The 14,413-nt window shown below is 46.5% G+C and overlaps 1 protein-coding gene across 7 annotated transcripts in view; it reads right to left on the bottom strand.

Moving 5' to 3' along the window:
• Positions 1–14,413, bottom strand: part of palld (palladin, cytoskeletal associated protein) — a 252,184-nt gene that overhangs the window by 33,795 nt on the left and 203,976 nt on the right. For 6 of the 7 annotated variants that reach the window (XM_033018280.1, XM_033018281.1, XM_033018283.1 and 3 more), the window contains one exon: positions 932–1,594. In XM_033018280.1, the coding sequence (XP_032874171.1) occupies positions 932–1,594 (663 nt within the window). The remainder of the gene's footprint in view (positions 1–931; positions 1,595–14,413) is intronic. The other variant, XM_033018284.1, reaches the window with a different exon arrangement.

Below are 14,413 nucleotides of genomic sequence, written 5' to 3'. Positions count from 1 at the left end.
CTCATCTACTGCATCTGGTGTTCCCGATGTGGTCTGCTATACATCGACGAGACTGAGTGCATTCCAGGCGCTCACTATCCTCTGTGTAAAGAAAACTTTTCCCCTCTCACTTTACAGCTATATATATATCTGTGTGTGTGTGTGTGTGTGTGTGTGTGTGTGTGTGTGTGTGTGTGTGTGTGTGTGTGTGTGTGTGTGTGTGTGTGTGTGTGTGTGTGTGTGTGTGTGTGTGTGTGTGTGTGTGTGTGTGTGTGTAAGTAAGAAGGAACTGCAAATGCTGGTTTACACCTAGGATTGACACAAATGTTGGAGTAACTCAGCGGGTCAGGCAGCACTCTAGAGAAAAGGGCTATGTGACGTTTAGGGTCAGGACCCTTCTTCAGACTCTTGGTCTGGAACAGGGCCTGGAATCCAGGTGAGTTATGGCGAGGACCAGGGAGGGAAGTCACTGGTCGCAGCCTGCGGGCTGCCGGAGTGCAGGTATGGGTCGGCGGTAGTAGGTTATGGCCTGGGAGCGGCTGGGGGTGGCGTCAGAAGCCCAGCCTGGCGATAACCAAAATTCCAGTGTAACCAAAATTCATTATAAAGATAGACACAAAATGCTGGAGTAACTCAGTGGGTTAAGGAGCATCTCTGGAGAAAGAAATAGGTGACGTTTCGGGTTGAAACCCTTCTTCGGATGCTATAATGTCATAATGAGGTCCGTAATAACGAGGGTTTACTGTATATTGCAAATGGCAGAGGTCCCAGCACAGATAAGTCATAGGAGCAGAATTAGGCTATTCGGCCCATTGAGTCTGCTCCACTCCGAGAGAGATCACACTCCATGACACCCCCTGCAAACCGTAATGAGTACCGAGAGGAAAGCGAAGACCACAGACCAACACGTTGCATTGTAGGGCAGTCGTGAGACACCTCTGCTCTTACTTACATTGGCATGGCTCCTTTAGGCAGGCCCAGAGCGTTGACGGGCAACACGGCCGGCTTTGATGGCAACATGGAGCTGAGGAAAGCCGCAGGCGACTGGCCGGAGTGGGGGGAGGCCCTGCCGGCGGAGGGTGAGAGGTAGTGGGGCTGCAACGGGGAGGCTAGGAGCGGTGGAGGCGGGGGAGGCAGAGGGTAGGAGTCCAGCGGGTAGAAAGCGGAGGGGCTTTGGATGGGGGGCGGCGGGGGAAGCGGCGGGGAGGGCGACGAAGGGCCCCAGGGAGAGCCGGAGCCGGAGCCGGAGCCGGAGCGTCGCTGATCGCCCTCCCCCTGGGAGAGAGGCAAGACCACCCGGTTAAAGGGTCTGTGAGTAGCGGGGGGAGAGAGGGGTGAGGACAGGTTAGAACCCGAAGACCCAGAAGGAGACAGATACCCGGCAGAAGATGAGAGGCTTTGAGCGGCAATGAACTGCTTGGGCCGAGCGTAATTGAAGGTTGTTGTTTGCTGCATGGCTGGTGGAGTGTGAGGGTTGAGCACACTCATGGGGGCAGGGGGTGGCTGGGCGGAGGTTGGAGAGGACAGCAAGAGCTCGAGCGACTGCTGGCCTTGTTTTCCTGCTTGTTGTTCCAGCAACACTTGGTTCTGCAGTTGCTGTAGTCTCAGTGGATCACTGTAACACAACAAAGAACATATCAGTCAATAAAGGGCGGCACCCTGTTACCACAGTAGTGTTGCTGCCTCACAGCGCCAGTGACCTGGGTTCGATCCAGACCACGGGTGCTGTCTGTACAGAGTTTGTACATTCTCCCTGTGACCGCGTGGGTTTCCTCCAGGTGCTCCGGTTTCCTCCCACACTCCAAAGACACACAGGTTTGTAGGTAAATTAGCTTTGGTTGTAAATTGACGGCTATGTTCTTCTCTCTGTTCGTATGGAATGAAGTCATGATGGAGTCATAGAGTCATACACCTTGGAAAAAAAGCTCAAAATTCCTTGGTGCAACCACGACAGTTTGTAATTCATAAGTTAATTTGGCGTGGAAACAGGCCATTCGGCCCATCATGTCCACGCCCTCTATTGATCATCTGACCACACTCGTTCTGTTGCCCCACTTTCTCATCCACACCCTACACACTAGGGGCAATTTTACAGAGGCCAATTCACCTAAAGAAACCTGCACATCTTCAGGATGTGGGAGGGAACCGGTGTACCTGGTGGAACCCTGCACGGTCACAGGGAGCATGTGCAAACTCCACACAGACAGCACACGAGGTCAGGATCAAACTCAGCTCTGTAGCAGTGTGAGGCAGCAGTTCTCCCGGCTGTAAAACCGCAGCAAGTAAGAATTTAATTGCTCGAGAACCAGAGGACATAGGTTTAAGGTGAGGGGGGGAAAGATTTATTAGGAACCTGAAGGGTAACTTTTTATACAAATGTGGTAGGTATATGGAACGAGCTGCCGGAGGAGGTAGTTGAGGCTATAATGTATAAGAGACATTTGGACAGGTACATGTGCAGGATAGGTTTAGAAGGACATGGGCCAAGCATGGATAGGTGGGACTATTATAGATGCGATATGTGGGTTGGCATGGGCAAGCTGGGCCGAAAGGCCTGTTTCCACGATGTATGACTATAACTCTATTCTGATCCTGTTGCATACGACAATTAATCACTCTTGACTCTTGAATTCAGTTCTTTGAACCACTGCTAAATTGTAACAGTTATAGATAGAGCAGGCTGCTAACAGGGAACCTCACCCAGCAGATAACGAAGGAATTAGTATCCGGCATCTATTCTGGCTACATTTAACAGACAGCATTGGCTTCTAAATTGTCAGTTAAGTGATGAAAGCCCTTCCTGTTCGTACAGCGTTTGCAACCACACTGACAGCGCAGACAGCACTGGGAAGTTATCACTCAGTGACTGATCTTCCTGTTGGCTGCCACACCATGCTCATGTGTTAAGGATGATCCACAGGTGGACTGCTGAGATAGCTCAGACATGGCTGAATCACTGAGAATTAAACCGGACCAGATATTGCCTTCATCAGAGAGTGAAATCAGACAAGGGTGAAGAGATGGGAGGGCGGCACAGTGGCGCAGCAGTAGAGCTCCTGCCTTGTAGAGCTGGAGACCTAGGTTTGATCCTGACGACGGGTGCTGTCCGTATGGAGTTTGCGCGTTCTCCCTGAGACCGTGTGGGTTTTCTCTGGGTGCTCCGGTTTCTTCCTACATTCCAAAGACGTGCAGGTTTGTAGGTTAATTGGCTTCTGTAAAATTGTAAATTGTCCCTAGTGTGTAGGATAGTGCTAGTGCATGGATGATCGCTGGTCAGCGTGGACTCAGTGGGCCGAAGGGCCTGTTTCCAAGCTGTGTCTGTAAAGTCTAAAGTAAAACAATATTTGACGCCTGTTGCAGTAACACAATAGGACGGGGTCAGGCAGATGGAGAGCATCAGCCATCGTTGTTTACAGAGTTATCTAATTTAGCACTCCTTCGTGCCTCATGGGAGGGGAGAAGAGGGAGTGATGTTTCCCTTCATTATGCTGGTGGCCTTGCCGAGGCAGCGTGAAGTATAGATGGTGTCAATGGAAGGGAGGTAGGTTCATTGTCGAAGCTTTCTGGCTGACGTTCTCCCTCACGGAGGGAGAGGTGCCGAGAGGTGAAGCCCAGGCCGACAGCACGTTAATTATGTAAAATGACAGGCTTTGGTTGGCTTAGGTTTTTCATTCTCATGTTGACCAAACTAAAGTGAGAAGCTTTACTTTGCATGCTATCCAAAAAGATCAGATACTGTATACCATACTGTAGATACAATCAGTTCAAACTCAAGTACAATAGGTAGAGCAAATGGAAATATGTTTAGTTTATCCTTTCCTTGTTGCTGGCTTTGATTCGTTTGTTACATTAATTTGTTCTTTGTACCTTTTCAGACCAGTATGAGGAAGGATTCCGACCCATAACTTTTTTCCAGAGATGCTGCCTGGCCCAGAGTTACTCCAGCATTTTGTGTCTATCTACAATACTGTAAGTGTGGCCTCACCAATGGCTTACACAACTGGAACATGACCTCCCAACGTCTATACTCAATACTCTGATTGATGAAGGCCAACGTGCTGAAAGCCTTCTAGACCACCCAACCTACTTGTGACGCCACTTTAAAGGAACTATGTACCTGCACTCCTACATCCATCTGGTCTACAACGTTCCCTATAAGCCATGTGCTGATGTTTTAGAGTGGAGGTATTGTACTTAACACACGAGTCAGAATGGAGCGCTGGCTCAATTCCAAGTGTAATCCGCTCCAGTCAGGTTGACAAAGATGCTTGGAGCGAAATCTCAGAACCATTCCCGTCTTGGAAATTGCAGGATGTCAGCTAATTTGCTGCCACGAAGTGTTGAAGAAAAAGCCCTGAGGCATCAGTTTGTAAAGGCAGCATTCATACCTCCAGTTTTTTCCTGCTTGCAAAGACCTTGCTTGGAACAAGAGTTTTGGATTCATGGATTTACAGTAATTGTACAGCAGTTTTCCTCGATCCTCCCACCTACCACCGATAATTACGGCCATTTGAATGTAGAGAGAAGTACAAGTGGATATATTTATGGTGGGTTCCCACTTGGAGGTCTGGCATTGCCAGCTTAGTTTAACCAGCATCCTGTGAACTTATAAAAGGTACACAAAATTGCTGGGGAAACTCAGCGGGTGCAGCAGCATCTATGGAGCGAAGGAAATAGGCGACGTTTCGGGCCGAATGAATGAATGAATGAATGAATACGTTTATTGTCATTGCACAATACTGTGCAACGAAATTCCATTACATTGTCACGTGTACCAAGGTACAGTGAAAAGCTTTTTTGTTGCATGCTATCCAGTTAGAGCAAAGACAAAACATGATTATAATCAATCCGTCCACAGTGTACAGATACAGGATAAAGGGTGCAAGAAAAAGTCCAGTAAAGTCTGATTAAAAATAGTCTGATGGTCTCCAATAAGGTAGATGGGAGATAGACCCCAAATGCTGGAATAACTCAGCGGGACAGGCAACATCTCTGGAGAGTAGGAATGGGCTTTTTGGGTTGAGATCATTCTTCAGACTACCACTTCAAGGTAGATGGTAGGTCAGGACCACTCTCTAGTTGATGAGAGGACGGTTCAGTTGCCTGATGACTGCTGGGAAGAAACTGATAACTGCACACAACACATTTGAGGACCAGGGACAAGAAAGTCCTGCCTTACTCTTCAACGAGCAGAAAACGCAGCTTAAAGGAGTGGTTCATGCTCAAAATAAACCTGGCGTGTCGATCCCCGATCTGCTCGTTGAGACACAAGCCTTACAGAGTCCAATCCCAACACCGATGCTCAACATGCCACCAGCGGAAAATAGGAGCCTGGAATATGCCACTTGGCCCTTCGAGCCTATCCTACCATTCAATATCTGAACTACCCAGCCCCCATCTCTTCTCTGCCACTTTCCCATAGCTCTCAATTCCCTAATTTTCCCAAACATTGAGCAAAACACAAAGTACTGGAGTAATTCAGCGGGTCATGGAGCATCTGTGGAGGGAATTGATAAATGACATCTTGGGTTGGCACCCAAAGTGTGAAAAGGTCCCAACCAGAAACGTTGGCTATTTATTCCCTCCACACTTGCTGCCTGATCTGCTGAGTTCCTCCAGCCATTTGTATTCTCCACAAATAGAACAAGTAATGCAAAGAGAAAAATACCAGTGAGTAGAATATAGTGTTAGAGTGTAAAGGAGTTAGTTACACGTTGCAGAGAAATAGCGCAGGGTGTGCAATGAGGTAGGTTGGAAGATCAAGATTGTACTCTAGATGGGTTATGATGTTAAGTTTTGATTGCGTCTCTCTCTCCCCAGATCAGCCTGTTTTGTTGAGTATTACCAGCATGCTCTGTTTTCATTATATTCTCATTTGCCACATGCTGTGAGGAGAGCTGTCTGTGATCTGTGACCACGGTCCTTGCTAGATTAGGATACCAAGGAAAGGGAATGGACACAACAGTGGCGATGGGTGGTACAGTGGCACAGCGGTAGAGTTGCTGCCTCACAGCACCAGAGACCAGGGTTCGATCCTGTCTACGGTTGCTATCTGTTTAGGGAGTTTGCATGTTCGCAGGGAGTTTGCATGTTCTCCCTGTGACCACATGGTTTTTCTCCAGGAACTCCGATTTCCTCCTACACTCCAAAGGGTTTGTAGGTTAATTGGCTTCTGTAAATGGTTCCACCTATGTGCAGGATAGAAATAACATACGAATGATCGCAGCTCGGCATGGACTCAGTGGGCCGAAGGGCTTGTTTCCACGCTGTGTCTCTAAAACTGAAACTAAATCAACATTACAGCTGATACATATGGTTCAGATTAGCCATTGGACTTCGGATGGTATACTATCCTGGATGGGTAAAACCCCATAGCCATCAAAATGTTGCTTTTTAATAAGGAGGAATCATCTGGTACTTCCCAACCAAGTAACCCTTTTTCTTCGAATTTCTGTGGAACTTCTCTGCTGCTCATTCTACACACAAACATCCTCAGCCAATGCCTCTCACTCTCTCATTCCTTTTTGTGCAGTCATGCTTGTATTTTGGTCTTGGTGGGTATTCAAGTTAGAAACACAAGGAGCTGCAAATGCTTGAATCTTGAGCCATGGCAAACTGATCGAGAAACTCAGTGGGTCAGTTTAGTTTAGAGATACAGCATGGAAACAAGGGCCTGAAGAAGGGCCCCTACCCAAAATGTCACCCATCCTTTTACTCCAGAGATGCTGCCGGACCCACTGACCATTCCAGCACCATGTGTCTATCTTCGGTATAAACCAGAGTCTGCAGTTCCTGGCTACACATGGAAACAAGCCCTTTGGTCCACCGGGTCCGTGCCAACTAACCATCACACTAGTTCCATGTTATCCCAATATTGCATCCTACACACTCGGGGCAATTTTACAGAAGCCAACGACTTACGAACCTGCACGTTTTTGGAATATGGAGAGGAAATTGGAGCACCCGGAGTAAACCCATGCGGTCACAGGGAGAACGTACAAACTCTGTACAAATGGCACCCATAGTCAGGATCAAACCAGGTCTCTGGCTGTGTAAGGCAGTGACTGTACTGCTGCACCACCGTGCCGCCCTATTTCAAGTTAGAGACACAAAGAACTGCAGGTGCTGGAATCTTCAACTGACGCAACGTGCTGGAGGAACTTAGTGGGTCATGCAGCATCTGAGGCGGAGCATAGATAGACAATGTTTTGGATCGAGCTGAAAACTGAAGCCAAGATAAACAATGGAAATCACAGAGGTTAGTGTGAATGCTTTCAAACTTGATGTTTTCTTGATTGCTGCATTAGAGAGCAGAGTTATGGGTCAGCAAAACAATGAAACATTAATAGGAAAAACAAGCCTTGTAAAATAACATAAGAGTAGCGTCTCCATTCTTTCCACACAATAGATGAACTCTGGAGGGCAGGGATGACAAAAGTGATAGTCGTGTGCATAGCAAGATTCAAAATAATTCATTGTGGAGAAGGGTGGCACTGTGGTTCAGCAGTAGATTTGCTGCCTTACAACATTTACAGCGCCGGTGACCCAGGTTTGATCCCGACTAAACTAAACTAAACTAAAAAGGGTCTGAAGTATCAATCTGAAGAAAGGTCTGTGCTTGGGTAGCACAGTGGAACAGCAGTAGAGTTGCTGCCTTGCAACGCTAGTGGCCTAGGTTCGATCCTAACTATGGTTGTTTGTCTGTATGGAGATTGTACTTTCTCCCTGTGACCACATGGGTTTTCTACGGTTTCTTCCCACACTCCAAAGACGTGCTTAATTGGTTAATTGGCTTCTGTAAATTGTCCTAATATGTAGGATAGAACGTGTTCGGGGATCGTTGGTTGGCGCAGACTCAGTGGGGGCGAAGGGCCTGTTTCTGTATCTCAAAAACTAAAACTAAAAAAAGTAAATGTCTGAAGAAAGGTCTGAAGAGTCCGAAGGATCAATCTGAAGAAGGGTCTCGATCTAAAATATCACCTATCCATGTTCTCCAGAGATGCTGCCTGATGCTGAGAGAATGGAGCAGCTGGGCTTGTACACTCTGGAGTTTAGAAGGATGAGAGGATATCTCATTGAAACATATAAGATTGTTAAGGGCTTGGACATTCTAGAGGCAGGAAACATGTTCCCGATGTTGGAGGAGTCCAGAACCAGGGGACACAGTTTAAGAATAAGGAGTAAGCCATTTAGAACGGAGACGAGGAAACACTTTTTCTCACGGAGAGTGGTGAGTCTGTGGAATTCTCTGCCTCAGAGGGCAGTGGAGGCAGGTTCTCTGAATGCTTTCAAGAGAGAGCTAGATAGGGCTCTTAAAAATAGCGGAGTCAGGGGATATGGGGAGAAGGCAGGAACGGGGTGCTGATTGGGGATGATCAGCCATGATCACACTGGCTCGAAGGGCCAAATGGCCTACTCCTGCACCTATTGTCTATTGACCCGCTGAGTTACTCCAGCTCTTTGTGTTCTTTGTGATTTACATTGGAGTAACCTCCTCCAGCTCCACCGTTCTCCAATCCCTGCTCTCCTTTCCTAATCACTAACAGCTGCAACCTTGGCCACGTATCTACTCTTGGGTCTGATGTTCCGAGCTCTGGAATTCCCTTAATGAGATATTCAAGGATGCCAGGGCTTCCCGACACTTGGGTGTGGAGCTCACTAACTACTAGTGGGAAGGTCAGCTGGGCCAAAATTTTGTGTGACTGTTGGATGCTCCTGATTACGAAAGGTAAATCATGTCTGACGAATCTTATAGAATTTTTCGAGGATGTAACTAGTAGCGTGGATAGGGGAGAACCAGTGGATGTGGTGTATCTAGACTTCCAGAAGGCTTTCGACAAGGTCCCACATAAGAGATTAGTATACAAACATAAAGCACACGGCATTGGGGGTTCAGTATTGATGTGGATAGAGAACTGGCTGGCAAACAGGAAGCAAAGAGTAGGAGTAAACGGGTCCTTTTCACAATGGCAGGCAGTGACTAGTGGGGTACCGCAAGGCTCAGTGCTGGGACCCCAGCTATTTACAATATATATTAATGATCTGGATGAGGGAATTGAAGGCAATATCTCCAAGTTTGCAGATGACACTAAGCTGGGGGGCAGTGTTAGCTGTGAGGAGGATGCTAGGAGACTGCAAGGTGACTTGGATAGGCTGGGTGAGTGGGCAAATGTTTGGCAGATGCAGTATAATGTGGATAAATGTGAGGTTATCCATTTTGGTGGCAAAAACAGGAAAGCAGACTATTATCTAAATGGTGGCCGACTAGGAAAAGGGGAGATGCAGCGAGACCTGGGTGTCATGGTACACCAGTCATTGAAAGTAGGCATGCAGGTGCAGCAGGCAGTGAAGAAAGCGAATGGTATGTTAGCTTTCATAGCATCTTCATCTTCTTCGAGTCCGTTGCAATCTCAGATGTCGTTCTGCCAGTATCTGGCGCAGGTCACAGCTGGTCGGGTCGGTTCAGCCAGGTCCTGGGGGCTGCACTGGGGGGCGTCGTCACACTCCAGTAGGTGGGACATTGTCTGTACTGCTCCACAGCTGCATGTGTCTTCTGCCTGGTAGTTCCATGCTTTCATAAGTGCTTTGCACCTCCCCTGCTCCAGTCGTAATCTGTTGAGGGTCTTCCAGGTTGGCCATGGGAGGTCGTGTCCGCTGGCGAGGCATTCAGTCGGAGTGATTCCTCTCTCCATCCAGTCGTGGGCTCGTGTGTTGAGCTGGTTCCATTCATCTTTCCAGATGTTGGTCCTTGCTGTTTCTTTGGTTGTCTGGAGAGGTGGGACTGTCTGCAAGAAACTGGCTCTGGATTTCAGTCGGGGTGGAGGTGCTGTGTGTCCGTGCAGGGTGTGCCTGGTATCGATTTCCTGTGCTCTCCGCTCGTCTTGGGCGACGATGGATCATCTGATATGGGGGGGGGGGGGCAATACCTTTCATAGCAAAAGGATTTGAGTATAGGAGCAGGGAGGTTCTACTGCAGTTGTACAGGGTCTTGGTGAGACCACACCTGGAGTATTGCGTACAGTTTTGGTCTCCAAATCTGAGGAAGGACATTATTGCCATAGAGGGAGTGCAGAGAAGGTTCACCAGACTGATTCCTGGGATGTCAGGACTGTCTTATGAAGCAAGACTGGATAGACTTGGTTTATACTCTCTAGAATTTAGGAGATTGAGAGGGGATCTTATAGAAACTTACAAAATTCTTAAGGGGTTGGACAGGCTAGATGCAGGAAGATTGTTCCCGATGTTGGGGAAGTCCAGGACAAGGGGTCACAGCTTAAGGATAAGGGGGAAATCCTTTAAAACCGAGATGAGAAAAACTTTTTTCACACAGAGAGTGGTGAATCTCTGGAACTCTCTGCCACAGAGGGTAGTTGAGGCCAGTTCATTGGCTATATTTAAGAGGGAGTTAGATGTGGCCCTTGTGGCTAGGTGGATCAGAGGCTATGGAGAGAAGGCAGGTACGGGATACTGAGTTGGATGATCAGCCATGATCATATTGAATGGCGGTGCAGGCTCGAAGGGCCGAATGGCCTACTCCTGCACCTATTTTCTATGTTTCTATGTTTCTATGATGCCTTCTCATCGAAAGCAAGGCAAAATCAAATTTAGTTTAGTTTAGTGATATAACATGGAAATAGGCCCTTCAGCCCACCGAGTCCACGCCGACCAGCGGTCACCCATACACTAATCTATCCGACACACTAGGGACAATTTGCAGAAACCACTTAACCTAAGAACCTGCACGTCTTTGGAATGTGGGAGGAACCCGGAGCACCCGGAGAAAATCCACGCGGTCACAGGGAGAATGTGCAAACTCCAGATCGAACCCTGGTCTCTGGCGCTGTAAGGCAGCGACTCTACCGCAGCACCACTGTACTGCCCCAAAATGGTGTACAATGCTTGTCTAATGTCATTTGTCCCCATACAAGGTCTTTGAGAACACTTAGATAGAAAGCTTAGGCTCTCCCTATAGTTAGATAAAAGCTCCATACCTGAAGTGTTCAAGGCATCTTCTTTACCTTCTTTACCCGTCCATTGTCTCTGATGTTCTTCACCCTCACATCAATCACCCACTTGTCTCCAGCTTCCCCTCCACCATCATTTGCCCAGAACCCTCAACTCAAGAAAGCACTACAATGCCTCTACTTCGTTAAAGATTTGGCATGCGCCCAATAACTCAGCTCAAGAAACATCAAGTTCTAAACCAATACTTTGTTAGAAGACTAAATACATTTGGCATGTCTCCAATGACTCTTACCAACTTCCACATATGCACATTAGAAGGAATCCTATCGGAATGCATCGCAGCTTGGTTTGGCAACAGCTCTGACCAAGACTGCAAGAAATTGCAGTGAGTTGTGGATATAGCCCAATTCATCACACAGACCAACCTCCCCTCCCATCCACTCCTTCTACACCATGCTGCTTCAGGAAAGCTGCCAACATAATCAGGAACCATTTATACCCCGGTCATTCCTTCGTCTCCCCTCTCCTGTTGGGCAGAGATACAAAAGCTTGAAAGCACGCACCACCAGATTCAGGAACAGCTTCTTCCCCACTTATCAGATTACTAAGCTAAATGTATGGTCCCGATCTTCCAACCTACCTCATTGCAGCTCTTACGCTTTTTTTTTAAACCTGTACTTTTTCTATAATTGTAACGCTATTACATTATAACATTATATTCTGTATTTTTTCCTTTGCACTACCTGTTATACTTGTGTATGGCTTGATTGTACTCATGTATGGCACGATTTGATTGGGGTCTAACCTGGATACAGGAACCTGAGAACCGTGACCTCCAGGTTCACGAACAGCTTCTTTACATCAACCATCTGCTCTTGACACCCGGCACATACGTAACCATAGCCTACCATAGCAATGAACTACAATGGACTTGGTATAATGTTGCACTACGTATTTCGGCTTGCACTATTATGGTCTGGTTACCTAGTATAACTGATAATGATTGTATTATTGTTTATTGTGTGTATATTTGTCGGAATGTTGCATTAATGAAAAGCAAGAATTTCATTGGCATATCAGGGACACATGACAATAAACTCACTTGAACTTTAATGCCGCAGCAAGTAAAAATTTCATTGTTCAGGTCTCAGTGGATATGATCATTAAACACTCTTTACTTTACTTCAGACTTTACTTTGCAGATACAGCATGGAAACAGATCCTTCAGCCCACCGGCTCCACGCCAACCAGTGATCACCCTGTACACTAGCATTATCCTAGGCCAGGGGTTCCCAACCTTTTTCATCCCGTTTACCCCTGACAACTTTATTAGCACATAACAATGTTATTTCACTTATTTATGAACAACTAATGATGAACAGATACCAGTGTACCAGAACCAAACAAAGTCTGTCAATGAGAAAAAAATTATCCAGAATCAACAAATTTACCCCCTGAGTGGGTGAAATTTACCCCAGGTTGGGAACCCTTGTCCTAGGCAATAGGGACAGGTTCAAATTTACAGAAGCCAATTAACCTACAAATCTGCATGTCTTTGACACGTGGCAGGAAACCGGAGCATCCAGAGAAAACCCATGCAGTCACAGGGAGAACGTACAAACTCTGCATGTGAGGCCAGGATCGAACCCGGGCAAGGCAGCAACTCTGCCGCTGCGCCATCCTTGACTCTTGATTCTTGACTAATGAACAAACTAAGTCGATCAGCCTGCATCACTGTTCTGCCTCGATTATTAAAATAAAGAAGGGTCCCGACCAGAAACGTCGCCTGTTCATGGTCGCCAAAGATACTGCCTGACCTGCTGTGTTACAAGCACTTTGTGTCCTTGTGTGTAAACGAATATCTGCAGTTCCTTGTTTCTACATTAAAATGAGGAACTGTTCAAAAATCACAGGAAATAATTAGCTGTAATGAGCCTCCCACTCAGATCTTAAATGGCATTCTTGTCTTTGGTAATAGATTGTGATTAAATTTCCTCTCTTCCCTTTCAAGAAACCCTTATTGTCCCTATGAAGACGATATCTCACAGCTCAAAGCCCCCAAATGATAAATATTACAATCCAGTTTGGCAAAAGGTCTCAATCAACCCTTGCCACAATTCGTGCTCTCATTGAGTCTTGTAAAATACACGTCGGATAAACATAGCAAAATCACAAACTGTTCATTCTGCTCCTATCGCTTATGAACTTATTTTGCACGTGGCATTCTCACTAAAGGAACCCACTTAGATTATCCACAATTAGATTAGTTTAGTTTATTAATGTAATGCGTACACATGCGAACAGTGAAAAGCTTTTTTTGTTGCATACTATCCAGTGAACATAAAGACTATGCATGATTACAAACAAGCTGCCCACAGTGTATAGATACAGGATAAAGGGATAAGATTCAGTGCAAGATACGTCCAGTAAAGTCTGATTAAAGATAATGGCATCTTTCCTATATCAGAGTGAGCAAACCCTGAATACAATACTCCAGTGCGGTCTCATATCTACTGTTCTAATGGTTTACCTCTGTAAAAAGCCATATAACAAAGACATTTCAGCTACAATAGGAAGCAGCAGTTCTTTAAATTATCTCCCATTTCCTCCACCGACTGGCATTGTCTTTCCATATGTACATGATCTCGACATATGGTTCCTGAAACCCTTCTACAGTAATTTATGTGGTCATCAATCATAAGTAATTACCCAGGGCAGACATCATACTTGGGAGTGCTGGATGCATTTCAGCCTGATTCACATTGCAGCATTATCATCTGAACACATGTAGCTCTGCAGTATAATTTCTAGAAGACTGTTTAAAGGCGAAACACAAAGTGCTGGAGGAACTCAGCGGGTCAGGCAGCATCTCGGGCGGACATGGATGGGTGATGTTTCGGGTCGGGACCCTTCTTCAGACTATTGGTGTTGGGGGGGGGGGATTGGAGGAGGGAGTAGAAAACTGGGAGGGGCAGGACAACATGTAGGAGCTACACAAGGAGAGCATACTGACTGGCCGCATCATGGCCTGGTTCGGCAATGTGAACACCCAGGAGCTAAAAAGAGTGCAGAAAGTTGTGACCACTGCCCAGTCCATCACCGGCTCTGACCTCCCCACCATCGAAGGGATCTATTGCCGTCGCTGCCTCAAAAAGGCTGCCAACATCATCAAAGACCCACACCATCCTGGTCACACACTCATCTCTCTGTTGCCATCGGGAAGAAGGTACAGGAGCCTGAAATCTGTAACATCCAGGTTCAGGAACAGCTTCTTCTATCAGTCTATTAAACACGACATCAAATAAGCTCTGAACAATAATAGTCTATTATTATTATTATTGCACTCTATCTATATATTTATTGTGTTATATGGTCTATGGTCTATAGACACACTGAACTTTTATCTTCTGTTTTGTATTATGTTTACATATTCTGTTGTGCTGCAGCAAGTAAGAATTTAATTGTCCTA

This window comes from Amblyraja radiata, chromosome 3 (genome assembly GCF_010909765.2).
Source record: "Amblyraja radiata isolate CabotCenter1 chromosome 3, sAmbRad1.1.pri, whole genome shotgun sequence".
NCBI classification, from domain to species: domain Eukaryota; kingdom Metazoa; phylum Chordata; class Chondrichthyes; order Rajiformes; family Rajidae; genus Amblyraja; species Amblyraja radiata.
Note: the sequence above shows the minus strand (reverse complement) of the source record. Positions and strands in the feature narration are given on the sequence as shown.